This window comes from Urocitellus parryii, chromosome 8 (genome assembly GCF_045843805.1).
Source record: "Urocitellus parryii isolate mUroPar1 chromosome 8, mUroPar1.hap1, whole genome shotgun sequence".
Lineage (NCBI taxonomy): Eukaryota > Metazoa > Chordata > Mammalia > Rodentia > Sciuridae > Urocitellus > Urocitellus parryii.
Genome location: NC_135538.1, coordinates 63,767,922 through 63,792,398, shown reverse-complemented (window position 1 = coordinate 63,792,398; position 24,477 = coordinate 63,767,922). Strand labels below are relative to the sequence as shown.

Sequence of the window (24,477 nt, the reverse complement as noted above, 5' to 3'; positions counted from 1 at the left end):
AATGTGGATTTTAGAGGCTTAGTTCTGTTCCATAGAACATAAAATGAATGTTTCTTTAGAGACTCAATATTTTCAGCATGTTCCCTCCCTCCCTCTCTTCCTCCCCCACTTCTCTTTTTGTCCATCTTGGGTTCAAGACATCTTGAATACTGTCCATAATTTTTAATGTGTGACAAGCAGAAAGGAATTCAGGAACTCAGGCTGTATGGCTATACCCATTAGCATTTAATTTAAGATGTTAGAGATAGTCAAATTTTTACAAGCTCCTATAGCATTTGACATTGTGACCCAGTTCACAAATGCTCCATACCATTTCAATTTGAAATTCACAGTACTGAAATAAAATAAGCATTAAATATCCTGCAGCTGTGTTTTAAAATACATGCTCTCTGTTGTAAGGTATGGTCTGTGAACTACTAAAAATATCTTTTTTTTTTCTTTTAGTGTGTGCGGGAAAATTAATCCTGAGCTCATCTTGCAGAACGACTTATCTTTTTATTTTTGTCTAATGGCAGCAAGATAATGAGAAGCTAGCTACAAAATTAGTGCTTTAAAACTATAAAAATAAGACAAATGTTATTGCATTTGCTCAAAAGCAATGTATTTAATGCTTTATTGATTCTCTTAGTGAATGATACATCCTTATAAAGCATAGTGCTGGGTCGTAGATAAATACGATTAATTCAGCAAACACAATTCCTGCCCTCTAGGAGCTGACAATCAAAGACTTTTTAAGATATTTCATTAATGAAAGAACATATGTTAAAGCTTCTTTAACTCCCTAGAAGCTATGTTTATTTTTGTCTTGATTAAATTTATATGAAGCTTTATTGCCCCATTTTAAAATAACTAATTTATTTAAAACTACTAAAGGGAGTTTGGTTTTTCTAGTATCTATTAAAATTAGAACAATGTAAAATTTTATTAACATTTTAAAAATACCATAGTTTTCACTTTCCTTTCTCAGTGTAGATAGTATTTTGCTTACATTTTTAAAATTATGTACAAAATATTGGTAATTAACAGCAGGCATGGTAGAAGTTTTGTTGTGGTGTCCTGAGACAGTAGAGTATGGTCATACATACATGTGAAATTGCCCCACTTCTTATCAATCACAAGATGCTGAGCAGAGTTCCTAAGCTCCCTAGGTCCTATTCTAGACTAGCACTAGAGGAACAAAGTAGAGCCTAGTATATAATTATTATGGTAGAAATCTTTGCAAGGTACAGAGTCTTTGCAATGCAGGGAGTAAATATTGCAGCGGGGTGGTGGGAACCAGAACTCCAACCGAACTTGGCCTCAGATTACTGAATACTTTATATACATCCATTAACCCCTCTCTGTCCTTCTGGCAAATAGAATGTTGGACAAACCTAGCAATCCACTTTGTGCCTATATAATTGTTGCTCAGTGTCCATGGGGAGTTGGTTCCAGGACACACACACACACACACACACATACACACACACATACAAACACACATACCACAGATAAGAAAATCCTCAGAGGGGTTCACTTACATAAAATGGCATATAGCATTTGCATATACCCAAGTATGTCATTCTGTATATTGCAATACAAAGTGTTATGTAAATAGTTGTCTTACTATGTAATTAGGGAATAATGACAGAGGGAAAATGTCTGTAGATGTTCATTATAGATACATTTCTCCAAAAATATTTTGCATCTGTGGTTGGTTAAATCCATAAATGTGGAACCCATGGATACAAAAGGCTGACCATACCAAGGGTGCTGATCCTTTGGGAGGAGAATAGTTAAGAGGAGGGTAGGGTGTTGACTCAGCTCACATGTGACACACTTGCCCTCTCCATGCCCTACTATCCTTCTCCTACACAGTCTGTTCCACTGTCCCTAACTTCCTCACTGTCTCTGATTTTCCTCTATACCCCTCCCTTGGACTCAGAGAGGACACTGTCTTCTGTTTTTCAGAGCAAATGTGAGATAATAGAAGGAGGTAGTAGAAAGTATGAGAAGACTCATGGGCCAGAGATGATCTGGAAATGAGTCAAGGGCAGAAGGTTGGGAAACACTGGTAAGGAGGGTGCTGAGTGGGGGACTCAAGGAAGAAGCCCTAGTATGCAGGATAGACAGGTGGGAAGTGGGGAGGAGTGTTAACAGGAACCATACAGAAGGTCCAGTGAGGAAGAGCTGCCCAAGAACACAGGGACCTCAAGGTCCAAAATATTTCTTCTACATTTTTCAATCAGGAGAAATACAGTGAAAGCAATTTCAGGGGAGTTCAACAAGTGGACACTAGAATTTGGTAGTTTAATGTGACTGGAAAGTCAGGAAGTAGAAACCATAGGTCCAAGTTACATTGACAAGAAATCTGAAAAATTCTCTTTTACAATACCCATGGACAGTGTATCATCTAAACTTTCACTGAATCTGATCTTATCAGACAAGTTTTCAATTATTGCCTGGCTTCCCCTACATGAAGAGAATTTCCTGTTTCTAGGTACACACATATTTCAGTCCACATGATAGCAACATTTTTTTTATTATAAATGAATAGTATTTTGGCCTTAGGAAGAGAAAAAGGAGATTAGAAGAGAAAGAAGGAAGAGGAAAGTTTAGCTGAGAAAAGAGAGCATAGTTATAAGAGGGTCAAATGAGGACATTTTTAAAGGTTGCATGTGCATTAATAAAATTTATAGTTAAGAAAAAGAACTGAGTGGGATTGAAGATGTAGGAAAGAGGGGCACCCATTTGGTTGGTAAATGCGGAGGGCGAATCCTAGGTACCAACAATGGTGATAAATCCTGGGATACAATATTGACAACAGACACAGAGTCCTGAACAGGCAGGAAGGTATAGGTATGTGTGTGTGTGGGGGGGGCAGGGATGGTTCTCTAAATGGGAAGAAAAAGACCCCTCCTGCACTAATCCTGGGGAGAAAAAAATAATGATAGGGGTGGACCCAAGCATGTTCACAGATGAGGGACAGGAACCTGAGAGGTTTCCTTGTTGATAGATTCAAGTGAGAGGCAGAATAGACTGTTGAGATTGTGTCATGTCAGGACTAGGTCAGAAAGCCTGAGGAGAGTGACCTGGCAAAAAAACTTCAAAGAGTAAATAGAGAAGGAATTGACAGGTTTTTTTAAAATTAAGTTTTCAGAGCCCATACTAAGATTGGAAGTTATAAAATTGTGGTGGCCCCATTTGCATATTTCTGTTCTATTTTTTTTTTTTTTTTTTGGCCGTTCTCAGTAGAGAATTGGAAAAGGCAGATTCTGGATTCATTCACAGTGGAAGGCTTTTAGACTGAATAGGCTAGAGGATCCTACTGGAAGGAGTTTAGTATGCTGGGATCCCAGTTAGGTGAGAGTCAGGGGCTAAAGGTATGCTTGAGGAAGAACATAATGCCCTCATTTGTTGTGGCAGTAGATAATAGAACCTTTGTTTGTTGCCCCTGCACACAGTGGTCACATGAAGAGGCCACCAGCTTTTTAGAGGTTTAGTATTTCATAACTTGACATGTCACTTTAAGGTTCATAGTGAAACCAGGTGCAGTGGCACATGCCTACAAACCTAGCTACTTCAAAGGTCAAAGTAGAAGATCACAAGTTCAAGGCCAGCCTGGGCAATTTAGCAAGCCCCTGTCTCAAATATAAAAAGGGCTGGTGATGTAGATCAAAGGTAGAGTGTTTGCTTAGCATGCAGGGAGACCCTACATTCAATCCCTAGTGTTGCCAAAAAAAAAAAAAAGTTCATAGTGAATTGGCATGTTCATTAAGAATTAAATCTTCGTTGCTCTAGAGTGTAGCAACCAGCTTCTCCCAACAGTTATTTTTTCTCCTTTTTACTTCTACCCTCAGCCTTTACCCTTCCATATCTGAAAGGGATGAAAACTACAACCACACAATTAACTTGAGACAGAAGCCAAATGGGGAAATGAACTACTCTGCATTGCTTTTAAATCCAAGTGGTTTAAAGGAAAGTAGTCAGATCACCTACATTTTCAAAAAGAAAACAAAACAAAATAAAAACATGAAAGTTTCATCCTAAATTCACTGACCTGTGTCCTGAAGATACAGCACTTTGTTTACCCTTACCCTGCTATGCACAGAGATTTAAAGAGGTTACATGACTCCCCAGATCATGTAACTAACATTCAGCATATATTGGTTTGGGTCAGGAAATTGTTTTCTGAAAGAATCATGTGTTATAGTATAGTAATCTAATGAGCTTTAAAATTGTCATTTTATTTTTTTAAAAAAAGCTCAAACCATTGAGTCTAAAATTTACCTCATGGAGATAATTGGCTTAGTCTAGATGATAACTCTAGAAATCAAGAGGCTAGGATAAAGGGTAAGCTGGATGGTTTTTGCTAAAACCATGTGAATTATGTCATTTTTTTTTTATTCCCAAGATGAAGGAAGATGGTTAAAGGTACATCATGGAAATGGGGAATGGTTTATGGAGCTGGTTGACACAGGAGAGAAAGAAAAGACCCAGCAAGAACCCAGAAAAGCCAATAGAGATACTCAGAGGTGAACTCCAGAGCTTAATCCTAATGTGCAAAATCTTTGGAGGAAGGATTCTGATTCCGAGGACTGGGGATTAGAGTGAATTTTATTGAGATTTTAAAGGGCAGGTGTCCCTAGTTGACATCAGCATTACAGTACATTTTACCATTTCATTTACTTAAAACAACATACCTATGTCTGGAATTTAAGTTTGTACCTGTTCACTTTCAATGACATAAAAATAATATACATTTTAAAGTGTAGCAACCTTTTCATTATATTTTGTAAATTTGAGACCTTCTTTATAGGTTTTGAGTATATTATTTACCTCTTCATTTGTGTGAGTTCCTCAGATACAACAGAAATAATATGGATGCTAGTTTTAATTTAATGCATGGATTAAGTATCCCTAGATTTGAAATGATAATTTAGTACAAAGATTTTCAACTTTAATTGTTTATATAGGGCTGGGGATGTGGCTCAAGCAGTAGCACACTTGCCTGGCATGCGTGCGGCCCGGGTTTGATCCTCAGCACCACATACCAACAAAGTGTCCGCCGATAACTAAAAAAAATAAATATTAAAATTCTCTCTCTCTCTCTCTCTCTCTCTCTCTCTTTAAAAAAATGTTTATATAGCATTATTAACACTCTGAAAATATGGACAGTTTAACATTGTATAAAAATAGATAATAAAAAAGTTTATTCTTGAATTTATTTAAGTATCCCTATGATATCACATTTCCCAAGAACTAATAGTATATTTAGCTCTGTAAAAATAGCTAATATGAACTCACACTTAATGCCTGGTCATTCTTTGGGTAATTAAGTGTGAAGATTCAGTTTTCTGAGAATTGGAGCAAGTTTATATAGGAGGAGCTTAAACTATTAAAGAAGGAAAAAGCCCTGGGATACCCAAATAAACTGGGTAGTAATCCTGGCTATTAGAAAAATGAACTCTAATAATCTATTTTAAGACTAAAAAATTTATCAATTCCACACAGTCATTTGTACCTTTTCTGGAAATGGTTAGAAATGTCAATAAAATGGCTATAGTATTTTAGTAAATTTCCGTTTATGGATTGCCTGCATGCTAAACACTCTATCTAATTCCTTTCAAATCTATGAGGGATATATACTCATCTCCATTTTGCCTCTGAGGAACCTAGCATTGGCTATGGTAAATGGCTCTCCCAGAGACACAGTCATAAAGGAGCCCATGTTAATCTTATAGCCTGTTTTAAAACTGTTCCTCTAGATTTTCATGAAGGTGAGCACTGCAGTCTCCAAGAAAGTTGCAGAGAACTTGTGATAATTTTTCTCAATTCTGAATGTGCTGGCAGAATTCCAAACTGGAGTATTCTCCAACCTAAGAGCATGGAAACGACCGGTTCTTTGCATCCCACTCTGTCTTGGATACACAGTAGCACTATATTAGGAATCAGAGGATTCTACTCCTAGTTTAGTGTAGAACTCTGTATGAACACAGGTATTTTCTGTCTTTGAAAAACAACAACAAAATGAACCATCAGACTTTTCCCACTCTGACTGAAGTATAATGAGAGCAGTTTTTCTGAGTACTCTATTTTATATACACTGCCAGCACTGACCAGTTGTTGCCTTTTGAACACAGTATGAGTGTTTAGCAGATCTTGGGAACAGAGACAAAGCTTGCTTGTTTGGCAGTTACTCATAGTCTTCTCTCCAGTATTCATTCATTCACTTGTCACAACATTTTGGGGGGAGTTGTACAGGGAAACTTAAGAAAAACTACTTTACTCTTATCTTGATTATAGAAAGCACTTCTCACTATTGGTAGCATGGTGGTAATTTTTCATTCCTTCTGGCAATTTTAAAAGACTTATTTGACTTTGGGGGAACCTACAGTATATCTCTAAGTCACAGTTCAAAAGTATAAGACAAGATTTCTCATTTTCAATTTTGGTTGAAAAGTCTTAACTTTGACTGTGGCACTTCAAAGTTAGAGAAAACTTGGTTTTAAAAATGGAAGCTGATATGAGATGGCATATTTAATGACAGATGTATCTATAGAAAGCTGTTAAGATGCAGATTATCCCCCCTGGGGTGGGGGAGGGAGATCAAAACTGCCAATCTATAAAATATACTCGATAGAGGAAGGCTTGGAATCTATCTTCGCAAGTGCTTTGATTGCAGGGGACAGTATAGCAGCATGTGGCATCATAACCCAGAGCAGACAAATCAGCTTGATGACTTTCAAAGCCAGGAATACTGCTGCAGGCAAGGGTACTCCAGTCTAGGAGAAATTAAAACATATAGAGACTGTTATTAATTCCATATCTATTTTTGTATAGTCAAATCTGTATGCAAATCCTTAGCATCTCATTTCAGCAGATTAATCTAAAAGTGAAGAGTGTTATGTGAAGAGAATGTAATGATAAAGCTCTGCAAATGAGTAACACTGCTAAAGAAATATGGGCTGCAAACTTGGATGCTTTTTATAAAATTTATTTTTTTGTACTGAGAAGAAATGTTTTTTATTTATATGCTCATTTGTAAATCATTTCAAAAGGAAAGAAATAGAACTGATTTCCAACATTTTCCTTTGCAGTTCTGACTTGGCAAAAGTTACTACACTAAGCTTGCTAGGCACCTCCTGTGGTTTCACATTCTAGAGGTAATCAACCAAATAACTAACTGAGACTTTTATCTTTACTCCCAACTAGTAATCCAATATCTCATTTCTAAACATTGTCATCTGAGTGAAAATTTGTATGTAAGTGTAAGAAATCTAATTACTGAGTGCAAATTAACAAAACATTCTATTATAGATACATCTATGGAAGCTAGTAAATAATAATTCTAAATAATAATTATCATTATTTATTATACATGGAGATATTGTGTGCCCCGTTTGGGAGTGGGGATGTAATAGCTCCATTCTAATCCATTGCTTATGCATTTAATCTATAAGGGGCAGAGTCTGATACCTACAGTCATGTAAATATTTTCAAATAGTGTCATAAAGTGGAGAGTTGACTGCAGTAGATACTAATTCTGTCCCATATTTCTAAAACAAGTAGGGAAACTTGCAAAGTTTTAAAATAATAGGTGGGAACTTTTATCTTCTGTTCCCTTTCAATTACAGAAATTATTAAAGGAAAGCTGGACATTAATCCAGTAGCTATGTCCCAGACTGAAAGCACGGGCAATCATTTCAACCTTGAACATGTATATGATTTGATGGTTCTTGTGTGGTTATTCTGAAAGAGAATTATTGAATATTCCATTTTTAATTGGGTAAGAAAGGAAAGATTGGGAGCAAAAGCAAACAAACATTAATATTTATTTTGACACACATCTTGACTACATAGGCATTTTAGGGTCAACTTTCTTAAATGTGTTTTCCTTTTATTTCATTTTAGAAATGAGACGTTCAATGAGAAATCCAGAGAAAATATTTTTGAGGGCAAGAATCTCCCTTCTATTCTTCGTTAATTTTCTCTGAAGACAAAACTTTTATTGATCATAAAAGTGGTTGAAAGCCTTAGAATTAAAAAAAAAGTGTAACCTTCAAACTATTACATGATCAAATACGTGAAAGATATAATTTCCTTATAGGGATTGAATCAGAGTAATGATTGGTCTGGGCAGGTTCCCTCATCTTTATGTATCCATTAGTATTTGTTGATTCTTCCAGCTCAGTTGAGAGTCAGGCACTAACCCATCCTATTCAAACTAATTTGAAACTTAACCATGGAGTTGATGGTGAAGACCTATTCAAAGCATTTGAACAGTCAAAGACAAAATTTCACTGAATAAAGTTAAACGGTCCATTTCAGTGCGGGGAGAGAGATCAGAATGGAGTTTGGAATAAACTCCATCAAAGCAAAGAGATTTTTAAGAACTGCTTTTTAAGTACTGGGGTGAACAAGCAGAAAAGTACTGAGGGACTTTTGGGGGAAGATACATCGATGTATATTGTTGAGCACATTCAGTTACTCCTCAGTTTGCTCTTTTTCCCTATGATGAGGCTGTTGCTTATTGGTGCATATCAGTATTAGGTTCCTGCCCTCCCATAGAAATTGGGAGATAGGGTGCCATCTTGCTTATATTTCAAAGGGATGGCTCCCACCCAAGTCCTTGAAGTTTTTCATGGATTGTAAAAGTAGCAAGTGTCTTTTAAAATGATTTTTATCTCAAAGAGGAAGAGAAACAATTTATAAATAACCTTTCTAAAATAAATGTCCTAAGAAAGGTCAGGGACCTAGAGGCAGGAAGTGACTTGAAACTGGGGAAACGTAAAGACTTCTTAGTCAGTATTGTAGCAACATGTATGTTTTAAAAATTTTTTATTTTTTTGTTGTAGATGGACAAGATACCTTTATTTTATTTATTTTTTTTATGTGGTGATGAAGATAAAACACAGTGTCTCACACATGCTAGGCAAGCACTCTAATGATGAGCTACAATCCTAGCTCAGTATATATGTTTTTCATTCAAAACATACCATTTGCTAGCCTGGCTCAATTTTAAATCTTTATTGGAAAATTACCTGCTTCTTCATGACACTTATTAAAGCAAGAATGATATTCATTTTACAGTAGTGTCTAGAACTATGTATAAGGCAATATTTCTAAAGAAAGACATTTTTGGTTCCTGTATTCCTGTTATTTTATTACCTAAAATTTTCTCACTGATTGTTTAATGTGTTGTTCTTTAGTTTTTACATTTGATGGTAAAAAATTAAGGTAGGATTTAAAAGATTTTGGACTTCATAGGACTTATTGTATACCAAAACCATGAAAAGAAGTATAGGTCAAGTATCCTGTATCTAAAATGCTTGGGACCAAAAGTGTTTAAATTTTGGATTTATTCGGATTTTGAATATTTGCCTACACATACAGAGATGTCTTAAAGATGGGAACCAAATCTAAACACAAAATTTATTTTTTTCATATATACCTTATAGCTTGAATATAATTTTACACAGCATTTTTAGTGGGCCTGTATTTTGACTACAATCTGTCACTTGAGGTTGGGTGTAGAATTTTCCACTTGTGGCATCATGTGAGTGCTCAAAAGTTTTCAAATTCTGGAACATCGGGATTTGGATTTTTGGATTAGGGATGTTCAGTCCCTATGAGGACAAATAGGAGAAATACCTAAAAAGTTTGATGATTTTTTTTTGTGGGTTTTGATTAAGCAGAAGGTCTTAATTCTTTTGGATCTAAGCACTGTTCAGGAGGTTTTATAAAAATTGACCACAACAGCTACACTGGAGAATTTTAGATTTGTTCTGTCCAGTTTGGTAGCCATTAGCCACATGTGCCTTTTTTAAGTATTTGAAATGTGTCTAATCTGTCCTGTGTCAAATATACTCTGGACTTTGAAGACTTGGTATTAAAAAAATATAAAATACTTCCTTATATTGATTTCATGTTGAAATTATATTTTGGCTATATGGAGGTAATAGAATTTATTATTAAAGTTCATTACTCCTTTTTACTTTTTAATGTAGCTACTGGAAAATTTATAATTGTATATGTGACTCACATTTATGACTTTTGTTATATCTATTGCACAGCACTGGCTCCAAATCCCTTTTGATAAGTAATGTCCTTTGGTATATATAGTTGTTCCAAAGAAATATCAAGATATCACTGTGTTAATAAATGGAGAGTATAGCTTTAAAATTGTAAATTTAGCTAGTGGAAAGAATTTTTCATATAACATGTCCTTGCCATATATTATATAGAGATTTGTCTATGTGTACTGTGTTCACTCCACTCTTCCCCTATACAATGTCCCTTATTCTGGCCATGCAGAGCAACTTGCCAAAATTGAGGGCCCTTTTGATAACATCAGCAGGCTTGTTGCTTGTTCTCAAATGGAGGGCTTCTGAAACGTTTCTTAAAAATGAAGTTGCTTTCCAGGCGTGGTGGCACACATCTGTAATCCTAGCAACTCAGGAGACTGAGGTAGAAGGATCTCAAGTTCAAGGCCAGTCTGGGCAACAGTGAGACCCCATCTTAAAAAAAATGAAAGAAAGAAAGAAAAGAAAGAGAAAATAAAAGAAAGGAAAAAGAGGGCTGGGAAATGTAGCTTAGTGGTGGTGGTAATGGCCCTTGGTTTAATTCCTAGTACCACAAAAAAAAAAGGAAAAATAAAATATACTATTACTTCATCAATAATAATTTCTTGATCATATCATGGGTTCACAAGGATGTATACAAACAAATCCTTAGCTGTAGCTAATTCTTTTTTCATTGTATTTCATTATTATGCTCTAACACGTTACTCTGTTACAGGTGGAGTAACTAACACCGCACAGTATCAGAACAGACTAATGGTATATGAACCTAACCAGGTAAGAATCCTATAAGAAAAGCTCATTACCCTAATTAAAATGAATTTTTAAATATTCCCACAGGAATTAATAATTGGAATGTCAGGTCTGTACATCTTAAGTCATCTTAAGCTCACATAGGGATCGTGAGCTTATTTGTGTAAAATTTTTGTTTACTTTTTTGTTGTTATTGTAACAAAATTCCAGTTCCTCTAATTTGTGCTATTCATAATGCTTCATTCTTTTAGAGCTTTGTATAATGCAGAAAGGATTGATTGTTCTATAGCAGTCCCCTCCTGGAAGGGATGCCATTGTAGGGGAAAAGCATGCTTGTAGTTTTATTTTTAAATCAAATAGCCAAAAAATATTTAACTTAATATAAGCAAAATTTTTTAGAACAGTACCTAAAATGCATTCAAGGTAAAAGTCTCTGGAGTTGAGTATGTTTTTCATCCAATAGCTGGGGCCTAGAAGCATCCAGATTGTACCTGTTTGTCCACTTTCATTGTACACTTAATGATGTTTTTGTCCTCCCAAAGGAATATTTTATTCTCTTTTCTTTCTACCAAATATCTACAGCTTTGGCAGATTCTAAAGAATTTTTCCATTTCTATGTTTGACAATACTCACAAGTGATTTGATTTGGAGGTTTATATTAATCAATTGAAGATATTGAGATAGGAAACAACAGGTTGACCTTGGCAGTCTGAGTCAGGATTGACCACTAAAGATTTGTCTGTGGTCCTCAGTGTATTTGGTTATCTTTTTATTTTAGCAATTGATTCGGAATTTAATGAAGGCATTTCTATTTTCACAAGTGTGTCTCCTGATGTCATTAGAAGCTATAAATTTCAGAGACTAAATGTCCATGGGTCAGCTGTCTCAAGGGGAATCATTAATTGCAGTTGCTTGAGCTGGGTGCTTACATGGTTAAAGAGGAAGAAGGTGTTAACATTGCTCAAATGAGTTCTGTTTCATGTTTGTACACACATGCTCTTTTAAAAAATTCTGCTGGCATATTGTTTACGGTGGGTACTGGCAAACATCACATCTGCTTGCATCTTGCTCAGAATCTCAATAACTCTATCATTCAGCCCTGGTGCTTATTTCTCTTCTAGGCCTTTGTGGAGAGTCGATAATGCCTGCCATCTGCCACAGAGCACATCGCTACCTGCCAACAGGCAGGCTGGGGTGACCTCTGCTTCCCCACCACTGATTAGTATTCACACGCTAGCTTATTAGGAATGACCCCACCAGGCCTCCCTGTTTCTTTGCCTTTGCAGCGGTTGGCGGCTCACCTGGCAGGCACTGCAGTGAAGGAAGCTAAAGATATAATCAGGGGATGTAGGCAGGCTTTGCAAACCAGATGGCATCTATAGTCTTGTGGCAGGGGACTGGACTGCTAATGCAAACATTGATTCCTGATACTATAATGGGTCATCTCATAGAAAGCACCTAAGAAAAGCATCATCAGAGTTTTTAGTTAAATTTACTCAAGTGTAATGTATTAAAGATATGTCTAAGCAAAACATCTAAAGAAAGACTTGATTATTTTATTAAAGAAGATATTTGATTAGAAGGGAATTCTTATTATAAACATGTTCAATGGGGAGCTGATAATGTACAAACAACTGTTATTCCAGAGTGTATCTTTAAAAGAGAAATTAGAAATGACCTAGTATACATGCCTTTAGTGAATATATGCCCATAGTGTCTATACCTATGGTGAATATATGCCTGCAGTGTATATGCCAATGTTTATACAGACATGCTTGTTGTTGCTGTTTGCTTCTTCCATTACAGCCTTGTGAACTAGTGACGTTCTATATATTCAAAACATCATATGACTTTTTCTGGTTGAAATCCAAATTTTCCTGGCAAAAAAGGAAATTAGGTTCTTCCTGTGTGTTTAGTGTTTATGGAGAAATAAAATGGCTCAGTTTACTTACCTGTCCATTACTTGGTTGATATTTAAAGTTAAAGTCATATTTGAGTCTCATCTAATTTTATAATTTATATTATATTTTAAATAAAACTCTTATTTTAAGCAAGTACCCTCCTCATTACCAACAGTGACCTAGAACCAACTATTGAAGGTTCCACCATTCCTTAAAGTGCTCATATAAAACTTGACTTTCTACCAATATAAATAAACATGTACCTAGAAATGACTTCTCTCAGTTTGGCAGAAGTTGTAACTGTAAATATACTAAAGGATGCCGATGCAAAGGAAATGTGGGAAGTTTGTTGCTGAACCAGACCTTAGCTCATCCATTGATCTCAGGTTAACTTTGGAGAGAACAGAAAAGCCACTCTAATCTAGCTTATTTAGGGGCCTACATGATTATTATAACAGTGATTATTAAAATAACTTATTTTTTAAAAAGTAGACATGTATTGTACATTTATTATACATCAGACATTTCCCAAGTGCTTTATGTATGTTACCACATTTAATCGACTGGTTGGGTAGGTGTTAATTTCCCCATTAACTCCATCAGGTAGGTATTGTATCCACAGATGAGAAAATAGGCACAGAGAGGTTAAGTAAATTGCTCAAGATCACACATGCATTATAACCCAGGCATTCTGGACCCAGAAACTTGTTCCTAATCATTATGCCTAATCACTAGCCCCAGTATACCTTAGCCATGAGTTTTCACTCTTAAGTGATTTTCATCAGTAAATTCTCTGAAGTGGGTAAGATAACCATCATGAAAAGTTTTAGTGTTTCCCTTATAAAATGAAAAACTGTCTTATAAAATGAAACAAACAAATGAAGGGCCTTATAAAAATCACAAATAGAATGGGAATACATGGTTCTTTTGTGCTTGTTCTCATGAAAGAAGCCTATACCTTTCAAGATATCTAAACAATATTCAAATAAAAGTGACTGATAAGGGGCTGGGGTTCTGGCTCAGTGGCAGAGCGCTTGCCTTGCACATGTGAGGCCCTGGGTTCAACCCTCAGCACCACATAAAAATAAATAAATAAAGCATGATATTAAAAAAAGAAGTGACTAATGAACATTAGGGTTCTCACTATTAATGAGCTATCCACTGCTGTTTTATGCCAAGGAAGTCTCTTATTTCAGAATGAACTTGAATTTTTTTTTTTTCAGAATAAGTGGATAAGTCGCAGTCCCATGCTACAGAGAAGGGTCTACCATTCCATGGCTGCTGTCCAAAGGAAGCTTTATGTTCTTGGAGGCAATGACCTAGACTACAATAATGACCGGATCCTTGTGAGACATATAGATTCCTATAACATTGACACTGACCAGTGGACACGTTGTAATTTCAACCTGTTAACTGGCAAGTATCTTGATTAAGTAAATAAGTTAAAAAAATAAAATAAAATGCCCATTCAAGAAGTTGCCAAACTTGTTTTCTTAGACATCCATAGTGCATCTCTAAATGTTAAGTGCATAGTGGGTATAACAACCGTTTTTTAAAAATTTTTTAATTGGTTATTTTTAGCTATACATGACAGTATATATACTTATACGAGCATGGAATATATCTTATTCTAATTAGGACTCTAGTCTTATGGATATACACTATGGTGGGCTTCACTGTGGTATTCATATATATATACATAGGAAAGTTATGTCAGATTCATTCTATTGTCTTTTCTTTTCCTATAGCTCCTCCTCTCCCTTCATTCCCCTTTGTCTAAGTCACTGAACTTCTATTCTCCCTCTCCCCTTATTGTGGGTTAGCTTCCAACTAACAGAAAACATTCAACCTTTGTTTTTTTGGGGGGGTTGACTTATTCCACTTAGCATGATAGTCTCCATTCTATCCATTTACCAGCAAATGTCATAGTCATTCTTCTTTATGGTTGAGTAATACTCTATTGTTCTATACATGCCACATTTTCTTAATTCATTCATCTATTGAACAGCATTTAGGTTGACTCCATAGCATAGCTATTGTGAGTTGCTACACTAAGATTTCATCTCACTCCAGCCAGAATGGGAATTACCAACAATACAAGTAACAACGACTTGCTTTTGTTAACCAGAAAGGCATGCATTATCTTTCACAACAAAACTGGGCTCCAGCACATGGCTGGCATCTCGTTTCTCGGAGCCTGTACTACCTCTGTGCATTCTCATGTGACTAAGAGAAACATGTCAAGACCGTTACCATCAATGAATATTCACATAGGAACTTTGATGCATGGGGGAGGAATGAGGCACTGAAAGAGTTAGCTCTTTTTACAGAAAAAAAAATTATTTTGTAATTCTCATTGCTTTGTTGTCTTATTTTTTGTGAGTTCAGGAGAATGATCTTCATTATTTGTCACTGTCAAATACTGTTCCTGGGTGTAGTGTCCTAGAAATTAAATCTTAAGAGTAGTTCTGTGAATAGGGGTTTGATCATGTTTCTGGCCACACATTCCATCCAAGCATTTCCACAGGTCAATCCTAGCTGTAGCCCATCCTCATCCCAAAGAATGAAAACAAAGCTGAAACGCAACTTATAATGTTTCTTTTTGAAAGTGAACTTTTTTTCTCCTGTCAACTTGCATCATTAACATCCCCAAACAATCAGGTAGCTGTCAGGGCTGCTCAAATAATAGGAAAATCACAAACTCAAAATGGTGGGTTAGATTAGTTCCTGAAGACATTTTAATATGCTAGTGAGCATTCAATTAGTCATGGCTGCTATTGGAGAGGCAATATTGGGAGCATAACCAGAGATGTGGATGCTTTGTATCGAGCTCCTGTTTTTTCAAAATGATTTTTGAGGCCCATTACAAGTACTTAACTCTCAGTTGTGGTAGTACCTTAGATCCTCCATCTCTGGATCTGGATTCTGTCTGCTATAGAATCCAGCTTATTTATTACTCCAGTCAGTCCTGTGTCAGCTCATCAATAAAAAGGGACTCTTTCACTCTCTGATGGCCTCCAGGGAAGAATTTGTGTTCGTGAGTCATTTTGTCTTCTTTTTTTGAAATGGGAAGGGAAACATTTCATCATTTTGGCGTGTCAGTATCTAGGGATTATCCCCACTAGTCCCAGCTCAAGAACTTTAATATAATCCTAAAACTGTTGTGTATGTAAAGAAAGGGAGGGTAGCAACTTGATCAATTTTTTTCTGCCATTTGTCTTCATTTAGGGCATGCTAGGGGCATGGCTCTGTTTTATTGGCTTCTTGGGGTTGTAGTTATTGGTTTATAGATGTAAGCACTTGCTTTAAAAGCATTTGTGGATGCAAAAAGTTTTGCATTTCTAAAATATACCTTATTTCTGCCATTATAAATTTATGGCATATGACATAATATAGAACTCTTATTATGCTGTATTTAATATTATATTTACTAACTTTTCTGGCTAATAAATGTTTTGTCTTGGTTTTGACCCAACACAGATTCATTCTCTGAGAAATAGTGGTTAATTCTCCTTAATACTGGAGGCAGTGATCAGTTGCTGTAAAAATCTCATGGAGTATACAGATGTACCACAGGGGAAAATTGTATTGTTCAGTGGCAAAAGGGTTAATTAAAATATTTAAGAAACAGATTTCTTTCTTTTTAATATGTTCTCTTTACTTTAGGCCAGAATGAATCTGGAGTTGCTGTCCATAATGGGAGAATATATTTAGTCGGTGGATATTCTATTTGGACAAATGAACCCCTGGCTTGTATCCAGGTGAGCGGTTGAAATTCCTTTTGAATTTGCTCAAGTGGTTCAGTGAGGAGGTTTTGTAGTATAGATATTTGGCCACTAGACTTCATGCTGTATCCTAAAAACTGTGCCTACTAAACAATTGAGCTCTCTTGAAAATACAGATAGACACAGCTTTGAAAATAAGTGTAAAATATACCGGGAACTGAGATACCTTACCCTTTTGTTACAAACCAAAAAAAATTTAAACATCTTTGGTAATAGTTTGTCATACTCCCAAAACTTTATGGATACCTCTTTTTCCCGAATTACCTTATTTTCTGTATCACAATTTGTTCATTTCCATAAATGGCACTTTCAAAGGTTTTCTTCCTTCCTGGCAAAGGCTGTGAATGGTAATAGTTAATGGCTGGTCTGACAGGGACAGCCTCTGCCTCAAAGAAATAACCCTAGCTTGTCGGCATGTGAGCAGCCCAGGCTGGGCAGGTTGCCAGCTGGGCCTTCCAGAACAGCAGTGGCCTTTGTTGATATACATATTTAAGGTATTATTCCTATTATTATTTTATAATCCTTACCATAGTTTTCTATTTTACATGTTCTCTGATAAAATTCTGACATATTAGCACTGACCTTTTTCCGACAACCAGAAAAGTATATCCTTAAACTACTCATATCATTTAATCTCATCTTTGTGGAAAGATTTTTAACAACTGCTTCAGGATCTTTAATAATTTAGAACTTTCCAAGCTTTTTATTCTCTGTGTTGTCTAAGTTTTTGAAATTATAAGCATCTCATTGTGTTATCTTCAGTTACATCTCCCGCTCATTCATAATATTGTTTGCTTTTTTTCCTCCTGATTTTACTTGTCAGAGGTTTGTCTGGAAATTCTGACATACTTTTATCATTCATATAGATCAAGCAAAAAAATGTCAGCAAGGAGAGGTTAGATATGAAAAAATACAGTTAACAAGCTTGATGGAATGAATGTGAATTCTAGAGTGAACAGTTAGAATACATTTTTTTCTTAGTATACATGAAGCATTTACAAAAACTTGTCACGTGCTTAAAGTTAAAAAAACCTTTATTAAATTTCAAAAAGTAAGTATGATTTAGTTTGTACCTCTAATGCAATGCAATTAACTTTGAACTTAGCAACAAGTTGTGTAAACCCTTGTTTATCTGGAAATAATGAAACCCATAGCCACATAACTTATGGGCTAAAGAAATCATAATAGAACTTAAAAAAAATTCCCAGAACTGTGTGTAAATGAATACATAATTACATTGTGACATAAATATAGCTTGATATATTAGAAAATGAATAAAAAATAAACTCAAAGAACATAGTAGATGATAAAAATAAGAGAAAATTAATGAATAAGGAAATGATGATATAATGGAAAATTATAAATCACATACAAAAAAAGAACATAAGATTTGATGGGAGTTAATGAAAGGCTGCCTGGTATCTGCATAACAACAAATAAACTGTTCTCCTCAGGGTGCTTCTAGTCTTCATGCAAGCACATACTTGACAGCTTTCATAGTTCTTTAGCTATTTTTTTTTTTAATTTTTCACTTTTCAGAATTGGTGACAACATGTGAACTGGGCTACAGGCAGAGCTTTGCAGTGCTGGACCACTTTTTTTAAGTGACTTTGAGACCTTGTGTTTGATCATTTTCACAATGGAAGCAAGTCTGGTTTATAGCGAAGTAAATATGAAAATTTCAGATATATTTTTGGGCATATTTCTACTAATTTTAATATTAAATTATCTCAAGGAATAGAAAACAAGTTGAAGCTATAACTTAATGAAAAAATAATGAAAACTCACTATATAGATCAAACTTAGAGGACCAGAGTGCTCCTGTATTTTTAAAAAAAAAACCCCACACCTGTTTTAGAATAGTCTTGAAAGTTAGGTTGAAGACATAGAAAATTAAGAAGCAAAACAAAACTTTATAGTCACATCTTGGTTTTGTCCCCAAAGAGCTTTTCTTTAGAGCACTCACTAATGATATACACTAATTTATAGCTAATGATATCTGGCTGTTCTCAAACAAGCAAACTTATCCTCAGGAGATGAAAGATTGTGGCAAGTGTATCATCATCATCATCATCATCATTACCATGGTATTGGGGATTAAACCCAGGGGCATTTAACCACTGAGCCACATCCCCAGCTCCCCCCTCCCCATTTTTTTTTTTTTTTTGTATTTTACTTAGAGAACAGGGCCTCACTGAATTGCTTAGGGCCTCGCTAATTTGCTGAGGCTGCCTTTGAACTCGAAATCCTCCTGCCTCAGCCTCCTGAGCCGCTGAGCCCCCATGCCTGGCTGTTTAATTTTACTTTGAGACAGGATTTGCTAAATTGCTTGGTGCCTCCCTGAGTTGCTGAGGTTGGCTTTGAACTTGTGATCCCCCTGCCTCAGCCTCCCGAACTGCTGGAAGTAGAGGCATGTGCCACTATACCAGCAGTATTATCTCCCAAGAATATTTTTAAACCATTGAGGATATTCATGAGTATTCTCAGGATTAAAGTGATTCTAAAAGTGGAGTCAAGGACATATTTTAGCTATTTTTTGATACAGGGGAATGAACCCAGGAGTGCTTTACCATAAAGCTACTTCCAGTCCTTTCTAATTTTTATTTTGAGATAGGTTCTTGCTAAGTTACTGAGGATGGCCTCAAACTTTGTGATCCTCCTGTTTCAGCTCCCCAAGTCACTGGGATTACAGGCCTACCACTGTATCCAGGTCAAAAATTATTTTAATCAGTGTCTGTATTAGTGAAGTATTTCACCTTTGAGATCATACAACAAAATATCCTATGTATTTTTTTTTAAAGTCAGTGCTATGGGTAATTCTATATTCAAAAGCCATTTTGATGAACATAACCAATCCTTTTGCAAATTCTATATTTATTCTCTTGGCTGGCACACTGGTCCTACAAAGTATAGATACATTTTAAAAATAAGTTTTTAAAAGTCTCTACTACTGGGCAGGGATTGTGGCTCAGTGGAAGAGCACTTGCCTAGCATGTGTGAGGCACTAGGTTCAATTCTCAGCACCACATATATATAAATTTTAAAAAAGCCTATTGACAACTAAAAAATTTTTTTTAAAAGAATCTTTACTACTAACTAATGTGTGTGAGTATATGGATAACAGACTTATCATGTGCCTTGTATTTTAGTTTTGACAACTGGTTACTAGTTGTAATATTCTTTCTGAACTAAGGCTCAAATGTTTTATTTTATGGGTGACTATTTCTTTTGATGCATTAAGAGTATTATATTAATGGTTGGAGACACTTATCTGTTTGAAAGCAGGTCACTTGATGGAAAATAGCCAATAGAGAAGTAAGACAACAGGATACTGGAACAACATTTATGAGAAAACTGTGGCTAGACAGTAGAAGTCTCTGAGTGCAAAACAGGGAAAGTAGAGGGCAGTGATGGTGAAAATCATATGCACACTAAAAATACCTGAGTTTAAAATTTTTATGTCATAAATAATAACTATATAATCCTTAACCCAAGATTGACACATCATTAATCCAAGAGCATGGCCAATAAATAAAGATCATAATGAAATAGATCAGAAACTGTTTCACTAACATGGAGAAGGATTAAATGATGTTCTTTGCCCTTGAAAATGCTAGTCAATAATCTATCCCAGTAGATGCTCCCCTGGACCCTAATTCAGGTTCATCTAACAGTCATTTGTGGGATTCAGCCACCTGGGATGATGCATGAGAAAGCATGCTGTTGCATTTCCTGCTACTGCTCTTAGTACAAACTATGATTCATCACAAGGACAATTCGAATGAGAGAAAAGCTGAGAGGCTCTTAATTAATACTTGTTTGAAGGTTGAGATCTGGACTTGTTAGTAATAAAAACTCATGGGAAATATTGGAAATAGGTTCCTGACAAAAATGAAGGTGTTCTTGTTTATTCTGTGGTCATGTAAGAAAATTTCTGGCACAGGAGTTTGACTCTAATCTGGTGTGCCACAGATGACAAGTAGTACATAAGGGAGCAGCTGTGCAAGTGTGCAAGTGATTAGTCTGTTTCCAGATCACTTTTACTGTTCTCTTCATTTACTATTATTTTCTTTTGGCTGGAGATATGCTGCCAATCTGGCTCTGCCTTCTCCCAAATGCCTTCTTTCTGCCAGTTTAGGGGAGTGTTTTGGAGAAAAACTGCCAATGCTTCCTTTTCTCTTCTCAGATTAAATACATTACATCTGCTTAACATATGTAGTCTCTGTTGGCCCAGGCAACTGGACAAAAGCTCTGGATTATTATCTCACTGTTATTTTGCCTTTTAAAAATGTAGTCAGTTGGAGGGAGGGATATCACTAAGGCACGAAATCCAAGCTCTTTCTGGGTTGCATCCTTGAGCTCAGATACTCAGCGCCACCACGCAGTATTAAGTCACTTAATGTTGTCTGATTCTGTATTCTTTTCTGTAAATTGAAAATAACACCTAACCTTTCATAATTGTGATCTCTATTTTCTATATTCAATGAAATATTAATCAAAATCCCATTGAGATTTTCCTTTTCTCACGGGGTAGGCAAGTGATACTTGTCAAACTGATGATAAAATTTCTCTAGATGTTGGGTGCGGTAGTGCTGTAATCCCAGCAATTTGGGAAGCTGAGGCAGGAGGATCACAAGTTTGAGGTTAGTCTCAGTAATTTAGCTAAACCCTATCTCAAAATAAAAAAGGGTTGGGGATGTACCTCAGTGGTAAAGTACCCCTCTATTCAATCAATCCCCAGTAACACACACACACACACCAAAAAAAAAAATCTCTAGGACAGTAAATGTATATGAATAATCAAGAAATATTTGAAAATGAATTGGAGAGACTTGCCTTTGTCAAAACAACTATAAATGGGATATTGCAAGAGACATTACTGAAACTGTAAATGGGATACTGAAAAAGAACAGCATTTATATTTAGTGTTAAGATAAACTAGTTAGTATCTCTAATACTACTTACTAATATCAGGACATATTATTCAATAAATAGTTTGGGACAGTTAAATGTCCATTTGGGAAAAAACCCCACATAGCTAAAAGTTTGGTTTTTCTTTTATTCTACCAGTGATTTTTCCCTTTTATGAGCTTGGATCCCTTAAATTCAAGGGCTCCTTTTTATCTAAAATAATGCATTATTGCAGTTAAAGGTTTATGAGTCAATCACATAGATGATAGATGAAGACGAAAATCATTAAAGGAGTCTATCAAGAGATTTGTGGTTGGATTTTGGTGGCACACCTATATCTAGAATTCAGGTGAACGAATGGGACCAAAAGTGGATAGCAATAGGGCAATATCAATGACAAACTTTTATTTTAAAATCATAGACCCCAAGGGAGAAAAAGTTTTAAATGAGATTAGAGGAAAGTCAAATGAACAGAGATAAAAATGATAGAGGGCTGGAAAGAGCCTAATAGAGTTGACACATGGAGGAGAGCAGCATTTTCCTTAGCAGGGAGGTGAAGTCGGATTCAGTTAGGTGACTGCAGGCACAGTCTAACAGAAGCTGTACCTTATAAGAAAAGAGACAGAACTCCAGCTAGAAGAGGAAATAATCAGGGAAAAATTTCCAGAATCAACTGAACTAATTTTGAACCTGCTACTAAGCTGTTATAATATTTTACTATGTGCCAGATGCTCTGCTAGATATCACCAGTTTTCACGATAAAGCTGCAAGGTCTTGCTTGTTTTCTTCATTTTACAGATAAGAATCTGTAAGCCAATATTATGACACAACCAGTTTGAACAAGCTATTTAATAAGTCTAAGACAGTTTTATTAAGTGAAGGTAATACTGCTAACCTCTTACTGAAGATTAAATGTTTATAAACACACACAAACATATTACCTATAAATATGTACACACAGTCTAACACTTAGTAGGAACTTAATAAATATTTCTGGTACCATCCTAAGGTATGGTGATGATGGCATGACCAAGTTTAGGTTCAGGCTTACTTTGAGTATACAGCTTTAAATAATCATCATCTCTTCTTATTTTGTAGGTATTGGATGTAAGTAGAGAAGGCAAAGAAGAAGTGTTCTATGGGCCTACACTCCCTTTTGCTTCCAATGGAATAGCAGCATGCTTCCTCCCAGCCCCATATTTCACATGCCCTAACCTTCAAACTCTTCAAGTGCCTCATCACAGGATTGGCACCATCTGAAAGCCAATGCTCTGTTAATAACTATCATACCAGGTGGAAAAAGGGTGACTGTTGGATACTGGGCATGAAGAGCCTCAGTGCTTAATGCTTCCTTGTTTTGTGTTATAGGTCTGATATTCATATACATATTAGCAAAAAATGAACAATTTTCTAAAATACATTACTGAAAACTCCTGTCACTCTTCTAAGTGTATGTCAACATACAATACAATATGTATGACTTTTACTGTGATGTAGCTTAGTGTCAACTTAATGGTACATTATTGTTCCATGGGTCTTTAAAAAATTCTTTATATACTTTTTCTAATCAGTGCTATCTAGGACAATATGACACTGTTGGCAATGCAGTTAATTTCACACAATGGCATCAATGATCTTAAAATCTTCCACACTTACTTCCTTTACTGCACAAACATGAGCTTCTAATTCTTCTTTTTAAAGTTTAACATTATGCAGCCCTGCTCAGTAGAGAGTCAGCATTAGGATATCATAAATTTTTAAGTGCCATATTTTATTCAAGGTGATGCGAATAATAGAAGTACACTGGAACAGCAGTTGGAATATCCAGAATTTTTGCCTTGGTTACTCTGACCTTGAGCCAGAACTTTTTGGTACTGTAGTCTTCCTACCTTTTAAGGAGGATCATTACTGATTTCCATATTCATTCAAAAGAGTGTTGTGAGTATTAGGCAAATGCTCTGAAGTACTTCCCCTAAGAAAAACAAATGCTACTCAAATTATGAGGCATTTTACAATCTTGAAAACCCTGTAACTGAATCAGATTACTTTTTCTGTTTAGAAATTACTAGATAGGATTTGGAAAACATGCTATGGAATAAATGATTCTGAAAAGCATGTGAGACATACACCTTTTCTAACCAGAAGAACGTTTACCAATACCAAAGATATCTAAATTTCTAAAATCCTTGCTCAAATAATAACTCTTAAATTAAGTCTCATTTTAAATCACTTAGTGAAAAATGACATTTTAAAGCTAAAAAAAAATAGTTGTACTAATTATGGTACCATAAAGTGCTTTGACATAAATTTGAACTTAGAATTGGCAGTTCTAATAAAAGTTTTCCATTTTGTTAAAGGTTATGTCAATCTTGAGGGCTTGTGGGAATCTTCACCACCACTGATACATATTTTATTACGACCACCTTTAATAATGCATAAGAATTCATTTTTAGGCTAGGTTTTTGGGTTTGCTTTGTCTATGACACAAAAAAATAAATAAAACAATAATCACATTTGAACATAAATTCAACAAGTGTAAGTGAGTTTCTTTTCTCCTAATCTTACCAGGACTTAAGGTCATCTATATTAAAAGGAATCCTTTACACTGACCTTTTTCCTTCAGCACTTTAATCATTCAGCAATTCCTCACTTATAGAAAATGTCATTTTATTCACATAACCATATTTAGTAATCAAAATGAATAAAAAAAATTTTATCATAAATACAGAATCCACTGACTTTATACACTGTTATAAGATACCTAAACATTATTTAAAAAAATATGATTTCTGGTTATTCAAAAATTAAAGGACAGGAGGAGATAAGGAAAAAAGGTTAATTTTAAAAGGTAATTTAAAATTTAGTTTGGATAAATAAAAAACCCATATGACAATTTGGATAGTTATGAACAATGAAAATTGATATTGATTACTGATATGCAGAATGTGGAAAACTTCTTTAAAATGTATATAAGCCACCTAAATTAAAATTTTAAATTGGTTTACCAAGTCAGGAAATGGACTCTAGGATTTAGGAAATCTTTCAACAAGGACCTATGCAATCTCC

General features: G+C 35.4%; 1 protein-coding gene across 1 annotated transcript in view; it reads left to right on the top strand.

Annotated features, from left to right (window-relative positions):
* The window catches only part of Klhl32 (kelch like family member 32), a 184,823-nt gene extending 162,096 nt beyond the window's left edge, over positions 1–22,727 (top strand). Inside the window, exons 9-12 of the mRNA XM_026392749.2 lie at positions 10,780–10,838; positions 13,939–14,131; positions 16,382–16,476; positions 22,510–22,727. Coding sequence (XP_026248534.1) covers positions 10,780–10,838; positions 13,939–14,131; positions 16,382–16,476; positions 22,510–22,671 — 509 coding nt within the window. The 3' untranslated portion in view covers positions 22,672–22,727. The remainder of the gene's footprint in view (positions 1–10,779; positions 10,839–13,938; positions 14,132–16,381; positions 16,477–22,509) is intronic.
* Positions 22,728–24,477: the final 1,750 nt, after the last annotated feature.